General features: G+C 55.7%; 1 protein-coding gene and 1 non-coding gene across 2 annotated transcripts; both read right to left on the bottom strand.

Annotated features, from left to right (window-relative positions):
• Positions 1-418: 418 nt before the first annotated feature.
• On the bottom strand, positions 419-555 carry LOC120965692 (small nucleolar RNA Z247). Its single transcript, XR_005758720.1, has one exon. It is a non-coding gene; the product is annotated as a small nucleolar RNA Z247 (small nucleolar RNA).
• LOC141022932 (uncharacterized) lies at positions 499-1,036 on the bottom strand. The gene is made up of 2 exons (XM_073499222.1): positions 792-1,036; positions 499-706 (listed from the first exon to the last, which is right to left on the bottom strand). Exons 1-2 carry the CDS (start codon positions 1,034-1,036, stop codon positions 499-501), a joined length of 453 nt encoding a protein of 150 aa, XP_073355323.1.
• Positions 1,037-8,336: the final 7,300 nt, after the last annotated feature.

Genomic DNA, 8,336 nt, shown 5'->3' with positions numbered 1-8,336 from the left:
GCACCACTGTCGACATACCAGTTCGAGTCAACTCCGTACGAAGCCTCCGCTCCTCCAGCGACTTTCTCATCACCAGACAAGTCGCTGTCCACCTGGAAGCGGTACCAGCAGTCCTTCGCTGAGTGTCCAAGCTTGCCATAGATCTTGTAGCGGGACAGCATCTGTACGGGACTTGCTGGAGTTGTTTCGGCGGCCCTTAGGGTTGGTGTAGGAGGGTCATGCGCCGTTGTTGCTGCTGTTGTTGCCGCTGGAGTTGGAGGCGTCGCTGCTCCCGCCGTTGGTCGCCTTCCCTTTGCGCGGTGGCCCTCGGCAGCGTGAAGAGCCGCTACCGCCGCCGCCGCGGCCACGTGAAGCGGCGTTGGCAGAAAACTTAAACCCGCCGCCGGAGTTGGTTCCCTGGAAGAGCGCGACCCTCTGGTCGAAGTTACTCATCTGGGCGAAGAGCTCATCCAGGGTGACCGGCTGTGTGCGGGCGTCGAGGGCAGAGACAAGCGGCTGTTACTCCATATCCAATCTAGCAAGGATGTAGGAGATCAGCTCGCTGTCATCTTGAAGAGGTTTGCCTGCCGCAGCAAGCTCGTCCGCCAGGGAGCGCATGTGCGCGAAGTAGGTCGCCACAGACTGTGTGCCCTTCTGTGCATTCGCTAGGGCGATGCGGATGTTGTTGACCCTCGACAGAGACTGGGATGAGAACATGCTTGCCAATCTGTCCAGAGTTTATGTGCATGGACGATGGATGTAACCTGCACTAGAACTTCTTTGGTGAGATTGTTGAAAAGATAGCCTAGTACCTGCTGATCTTCTTGGATCCAGACGGCGTGAAGGGGATTTGGGATGGCCTCCTCCTTCCATCTTTGTCCTTGATGACGACTTGTTTGGCCAGCTCCGGGTTCGTTCCATCAATGTACCCGAAGAATCCCGCTCCTCTGATCTCCGGTGTGATTTGGGTGCGCCAGAGGATGAAATTGGTGTTGGAAAGCTTTTCCGTGACTTGGCCAGAGAGACCAAAGGTTACGGTGGTGGCAGAGGAAGCCATGGCAACGAGCGTAGGTGGTGGAAGCGATGGAAGCTAGATGCGATGGAAGAGATGGGCTCTGGTTACCATGTGCGATAGGCTGTAACGTCGTACCTCTCTTGGTAGCGACGGTTCCGTGTTATATAGTAGGGGCCGAATCCCTGATAAGGCTTACAAGCTTGGAGTACAAGAAAAGAAAGGATAGAGATAGTTCATGCCGTTGAAGGAAAATAGACTAGATACTAACAACCTACTCAACCTAAATCTACCTCAAGATACGTGTATTATGACTACACGTTCCTGGTACAATCACGTATGCATATATGAGTTTAACACACACGACACTTTGAATGAGTGCCCTGCACCTCTCATGCCATAATACATCTCAAAATGTACAGTTAACTATTCGAAATTGACAAATCTAGGTAGTCGGTCATTTTTTTTGGAACGAAGACGCCAACGGCTTCCGGCTTTAAAATAATAAAGCCAATAGGCAGAAACCAACATAGTTCACACGAGTCATCGAACGACAGGCCATCAGAACGATCAAAAGATAAGAAGTTAATAGTTCACCAACATCAGCACGCAGGCTGGCAAGATCATCAGCACGCAGGCTGGCATAACGAAGTTCTAAAAACTACTGGGATGAGCAAAAGGTGCCAAGGATGAGGACGATGCAAAGTATCAGTCGGGGCATGCAGCTTGTCTTGCTTCCGTCTGAATGCAACGGATCTTAGCCATCGTCTCGGTCATGCGCTCCTCATCACGCGGTTTCCCTAACGGAGCCCAAGTCTGCAAGAAAAGATGACATTTGTATAGAATATCAGCTGGGTGAGAAGGAAACTTCTTCTCAATGGTCATCTTATTGCGAATAGTCCAAATAGACCATAGCAGCGCCCCTACGCAACGCCAAACGATCCATGCACTAGCGCCTTTTTGCGAACGCAAAATATATAAAAGATCGGCACCCGACGCAGGGTTCCAATTCTGCTGGAAGGCAGCACGCACTGCGCTCCACGCAAATCTGGCTATGTGGCAGTGGAAGAAGGCGTGGTTAGCATCTTCTATGCAGTTGCATAACACACAAGATCCGTCGGATGGGCCATTGCGAATCGCAACGTTATCTGCCGTTGGGAGGCGATTTTGAAACATCTGCCAGAGGAAGATCTTAATTTTCAGCGGGATGCCAGCCTTCCATAGCCCCCGAGCTATGTCCAGCACTTCACCCTCGGTTAGCTTGGTGTACAAAGATTTGACCGAGAACGATCCCGAGGAATAGAGCTTCCGTGAGACCTCGTCCGCACCCTGGCTATTAGTGCGCTGGCCGATCGTGGACAACACCTCGTTCCACTCAATTTCCTCGTGCGGGAGCAGCACGCGAAGAAAGTTAACTGAAGGAGGTGAGGTCCGGAGTGCCTCACCCACCAGCAGCTCTGTGTTAGCGGCAACTTGGAAAGCTGTGGGGTGACTCTGCCAAAGCGGAGAGGTGCCGAGCCAGGAGTCCAGCCAGAAATGGGTGGACGGACCATCCCGGACCTGAAACTTTGCCCCTAAGGTAAATGTGGGTTGCACCGCCTGGATCCCGTTCCAGAATGGGGAGCCCGAGCGTTTAGAAGAGAAAACATTGCCATTTGGAAAATACTTAGCTTTAAGGAGATCAGCCCAGAGACCCGACTCATTTTGGGCTAGCCTCCACCACCATCGGGAAAGGAGGGCCACATTCATGAGTTTGGAGTTCAAAATCCCCAGACCACCATATTTTTTTGGACGGCACACCGAAGCCCATTTGACAAGGTGGTACTTCCGCTTAATTCCCGTTCCTTCCCAAAAGAAATGGGAACGGGGCGTGTCCAATTTAGGGTGAACCCCATCCGCTAACAGGAACATTCCCATGGTGAACATTGGAAGAGAGGATAGGCTAGAGTTAGTAAGAATAAGTCTCGCCGCGGAAGACATAAACCTCCCCCGCCAAGGGCTCACTCTACCCGCCACCTTTCCATAAAGGGGCTCCCACTCCTTAATGGAAATCCGGCTATGGGAGACCGGCAAGCCAAGGTATTTGATTGGCAAGCTCCCTAGCTTGCAGTTGAGTAAATTAGCCACTCTCGTACTCTCTTGGTCGGCCATCCCCATGGTTATGACCTCGCTCTTGAGGAAATTGATTTTGAGCCCGGACAATAGCTCAAAGGTAAGTAGCAAAAGCTTGATCGAGGCTATGCTATTGTCATCAGGCTCAAAAAGTATCATCGTGTCGTTTGCATATTGTAGGTGCGTGACCCCTCCCGGGATCAGGTGCGACACCAGTCCTTTGATGTGCCCTGCCGAGCGAGCCCTATGTACCATAGCAGATAAAGCATCCGCAACAAAATTAAAAACAATTGGAGACAGGGGGTCTCCTTGTCTTAGGCCTTTTTTTGTTGCGGAAGAATCTACCCACCTCCCCGTTAATAGAGACAGTCGTTTGTCCACAATTAATCAGGTTCATAATACGGTGGACAAAACCAGCCTCAAAACCTTTTTTAGGAGCATCTCCCGTACAAACTCCCAGTACACACGGTCGTAGGCTTTTTCGAAGTCAAGCTTGAGCAACACCCCTTGCTGCTTTTTAATTTTAAGCTCGTGAACGATCTCATGGAGGGCGATAGGCCCTCCAGGATGTTCCGTCCTTTAAGAAAAGCCGTTTGGCTTTTAAGAATGACCCTCTGTGCAACAGGGGTCAGACGGGTCGCGTAGGCCTTGGCGCAGATCATGAAAGGCACGTTAATCAGTATGATGGGTCGGAAAAGTTTGACACTGTCAGCCCCTTTTACCTTTGGAATAAGGCTAATAACCCCAAAATTGAGGCGGAAGACATCTACCGTTCCAAGAGCAAACCCATTCACAATCTCAAGGAAGATGGGCCGAAGCATAGGCCAAAATCTACAAAAGAATTCGACCGGCCAGCCATCTGGGCCAGGGGCCGTGCCTTTCTTCATGCCCATCAAGGCAGCGTCAACTTCTTCCGGAAGAAAAGAGAGCGCCAGGCTCTCGTTCTCCTGGGGTGACACTCGATCCTGAGGATCCCACAAATCCTCGCGGATACAAAGTTTTTTCTCGTCCGTCGTGCCCAACAAACCAACGAAATACTCATAGATGTGGCGGGCGATATCTCCCTGGGAAAGGAGGAGGCCCTGGTCCGACTGCAGGTGAAGGATCGTGCTCTTACGCTTCCTACCGTTAGCATAAGCATGAAAACACGCCGTGTTTGTGTCACCCTAAGTTACCCATTTAATACCGCCCCTATGGCGCCAGTATTCTTCTTCCGCACGCAGGATCGCTAGAACCTTGTGCTCGAGATCATACCTATGGGCCAACTCGGCCTCCGAAAACAGCCGAACATCAGCCTGGGCGTCTAGGGCCGCGATCTCCTCAGTAAGCCTACCGCGCTCACGTTTTGAATTGCTGCCATGATTGGCGCCCCACCCACGCAGGAAGGCACGCAGGGCGGCAGCAGCAGCCGACCAGCACTCAACTGGTCCCCTTTGGGGCCCCTGCTGGGTCAGAATCCGGGCCCAGCGAGCGTGCACCAGCTGTGTGAAGCCCTCTGCTTCAAACCAGGCAGACTCGAAGAAGCGGTTGCTGCGCTGGGCTCTCTCTTCCCCTGAAGAGAAAATAAGAGGGACATGGTCTCAGCCAATACGAGTCTCAACCACTAAAGTACATAGTGGAAAAGGACCTCCCATTCCGGGGTAAAAAACACTAGATCCAGCACGCTGCGGACCGGAGCTAGCTGCTTGTTAGTCCAAGTGAACCTGGTCCCCGTGCGAGCCGCTTCGCGTAACGCAGCTGCCGCAATGGCGTTATTGAACATGGACACCCTAGTCCAGTCCACCCGGTCGTTGTTTCTGTCCGCACCCGAACGGGTCAAGTTAAAGTCTCCGCCCATAACCAGTGGCAGCTTAACCGTGCGCTTGGCCCCAACCAAGGCCGCTACTTCGTCCAAAAAAATTGCCAAACGAGCGTGATCTGCAGGGCCATAAACACACCACTACCCAAATAAGCCTAGAGACAGAATGCCTAATCGTAGCAGCAACAGAAAACATGCCTTGTTCCCAAGACAGAACCTCGCAAATGTCTCTGTTACAACCCATCAAGATACCACCCGAGTGTCCTGAGGAAGGTAACCAATGCCAATCGAAATGATTAAGGGGGTCGAAAGCTAGCAAATCACGATAAGAGAACTCTGCCTTAATAGTTTCCTGAAGCACGACCACATCGATACGTTCCTTGGCCATGTATTCCCTAAGCTGTGTCTGACGTCCCTTGTGTCCACAGCCTCTAATGTTCCAGAAAAGATAACGCATAAGATCAGATAATACGGTTGCGCAGGCGGACCCCGCGAGAGGTCACCGCCTTGGCCACCCGTTTCCGAGCCATAGCACGACTGGAAGAAGGAAGCATTGAAGCATCCCTAGCTTCTGCTTCCTCATCGGGGCAGGAGGTGATACCGTCCCCTGCTGGTACCACCCCAGGTGAGGGTGCAAGCACGCAACGAGCCGCAGCTTCGGCAAGTGCCGCTTGGGCCTCCTCACGCGCACACACTAAAGGAAGGATCTCGCCATGGGGGAGGGAAGAGGCAACACCACTATCATCCAAAATTCGCGACAAATGTGCGTCCGAGAAAGCATTAAGAATTATGTAGGAGGGTAGAGGATTACCTGAGACCTCCAGGTTTTGTCAGCAATGCGAAGCTTTACGCTCTCCAGAGAAGAAAGATCTCCCAACTTGGCCTTGGACCTCGCGCTCGGGGCACGCTGCGGCACCGGAGTCGCCTTGGACCGCTTCGCCTTGGCGCTCACTCCCACCGACTCCAGCGCCGCGCCCAGATCACCACGAAGCTGCTCCGACTCTGCCACCACACACACCTTGGCCGCCGGCTTCCGGCCCACCGTCTTCTTGGGGGGTCTGCCCGATCCACCCGAGCCACGGCACCCAGAAGGAGGGGTAGGGGCCGAGTCGTCGTTGAGCACACAGCCAGCATCCGCGCCACTAGTAGCCACCGGAGAGCCCGGGAGCGCGCCCCCACGTCATCTGAGAGCACCACATTCTCCATGGGAGCCAGGGATGGCGAACCAAAGTGGGAACCGTACTCTCAAAAGAGACAACAAGCGTCCTGGCCAGCGGAGGAAGACTAACAGTAGTATCCTACGTGGCCACAGCCCGCGCTCCAGCGTCCCAAGTTTATCCCAAGTCTCAGTATCAATGGAGGTGTCGTGCATGCTTTCGTCCAGGTCATCTTCTTGTCCACCCATCACCGTATCCTGGGGCATCGCCGACCCGAGCGCGCCTCCCGACGGCTGCTTGGACAGCTCTTTGCCACCACCACCAGGTTTGGGTTCAGTGCCCGCATCCCTCAGATGCCCAGACTGGTCCGAGGAGGGGGGAGGAGGATGCTTGTTGGACGGGCCAGCTCCCCTCGAGCCGCCCTCACTAGTCCTTTTGGCGAGCCGTTCCACCTCGACCTTGATTTGGTAGCCTTCCCCATTGAACCACATCTCGACGAAGCCGTTGAGCTTGTCAGGCGACTTGCATGCTAGCTTCATCCTCACTAGCACAGCCGTATGAGAGAGAGCTCATCCACCACAATGGGACGCCCCAACATCTTCAGTCCTTCCATCAGACGCTCCACACGGCGATGCTTCCTGGGAATGCCATGGAGCTGAACCCACGTCTCCGGCATGACCAGTGGCGCCACTTCCTCATGCAGTGACTCCCGCACCCTTGCGGTTATGTCGTTGATAGAGAGGAAAAGTTTGCCGCTGGATTTGGCCATATGGAGCAGATCGGCCGAGGGAAAGATAACCGAGAAATCATTGTCCCCAACCTGGCCGACCTGCCAATCCCAATCACCTGCCACCATATGTTTAAGCTCTTGCTTGAGGGCGCGGAGCGAGAGTTGGCCCGGATCTGCAGAGATGATAGCTGCATTGTCGATTTTCAGATCCGCTCCATCGTCCATCTCCTCGTCCTCGTCGTACTGAAGGCAGAAGAAGCCCTCACCCGGGATGGCGCTTCCCATGATCTGGAGGTTCAGGGCCTTTCCACGCGTTGGGCACGCAGCCGAGACGTGGCCCTCCTCCTTGCATAGCACGCACAGTGGCTCGAACTTGCATTTGGGTTGGTAATGCCCCAATCGGCCGCACTTAAAGCATTCCACATCCGGGATCTCTTCCACCGGAATGGACGCGTCGGCCGAGCCTTTGGGGGTAGCCGGAAGGGCCACCGCAAGCGGCTCGGAGCTGGCGCGCGGCTTCTTAGCCAGAGGATCTCCATGGCCCGCGCCATAATTGGGTAGGGGCATGGATTTCCGCTCCAGCTCTCTGCGCCTGCACCCTTCCTTCTTCAAACACTTTCGCTCTTGCAGCTGAATCCACCAAGGGGGAGGAGGACCCCAATCCCCCTCGCGCCCTCCTTGCGCAGCCGCGGAGCCGTGCGCGTCGCGCGTCTCGCGGCCGTCGCGACTTCCCTGCCGGCCACCCATGGCGCTCTTGGCCTTCTCGCGGAGGGCCTTCTCCCGCCGCAGCTCCGCGTCTTGTTCCCCTGCCACCATCGGCCGCTTGTCCGCCCTACGATCCCCCATCACCGCCGCCGCAAAGGAAATTGAAAGAGGAGGAGGAGGGGAAAGAATGCGAATGGATCTCACAGAGTGAGAAAGGCGCCGCACCTGGCCAGTCGATGCGGGAAACCCTAAAGACGGGTCGAGGCACCCTTTGCGAAGCCATAAATAGCCGCGGCGCAGGCTAGGCTCGCGGGCGGCCCCAGGCCCACCGGGGCACACACCACTTTGCCACATAGGCCCACTGGGTATGACCGGGCCCAATTGACCCCGTGGCTCCACCACAGCTTGCGGCCCAGTTGAGCCCACGTGAGTCCCAGGCCCAGCCACGGAAACCCTAGGGGACAGAGACCCCGATCTCGCTGCCCGGACGCCCTCCGCCGCGGGCAGCGCCGCCGCCGCCGCCGGACGGGAGGGAGGGGGAGGGGGTAGGGCCGGCCAGTCTTCCACTACCCCGGTCCCGGTCACCGGGCTCGTCACCAGCGCTGCCACGGTACGAGCACGAATAGCGCCAGCCGCCACACCCATCGAGTCCCTACTCTGCAGTGAGCCACCTGGCGGACACCACACCCGCCCCGCCACCGCGAACGAGCCGCCACCGCCAGGCGGGAAACGCCGGTGCCGCCCTGCCACGGTACGAGCACGAATAGCGCCAGCCGCCACACCCATCGAGTCCCTACTCTACAGTGAGCCACCTGGCGGACACCACACCCGCCCCGCCACCGC

Source organism: Aegilops tauschii, chromosome 5, assembly GCF_002575655.3.
Source record: "Aegilops tauschii subsp. strangulata cultivar AL8/78 chromosome 5, Aet v6.0, whole genome shotgun sequence".
In the NCBI taxonomy this organism is placed as follows: Eukaryota; Viridiplantae; Streptophyta; class Magnoliopsida; order Poales; family Poaceae; genus Aegilops; species Aegilops tauschii.
The sequence above is the reverse complement of the archived record's forward strand: the minus strand, read 5'-3'. Positions and strand labels throughout refer to the sequence as shown.

Coding starts and splice junctions, on each gene's coding strand:
- LOC141022932 (XM_073499222.1), bottom strand. CDS start 1,036: ATGGCTTCCTCTGCCACCACCGTAACCTTTGGTCTCTCTGGCCAAGTC. Junction 707..791: donor GGATCCAAGAAGATCAGCAG/GTACTAGGCTAT, acceptor AACTCTGGACAG/ATTGGCAAGCATGTTCTCAT.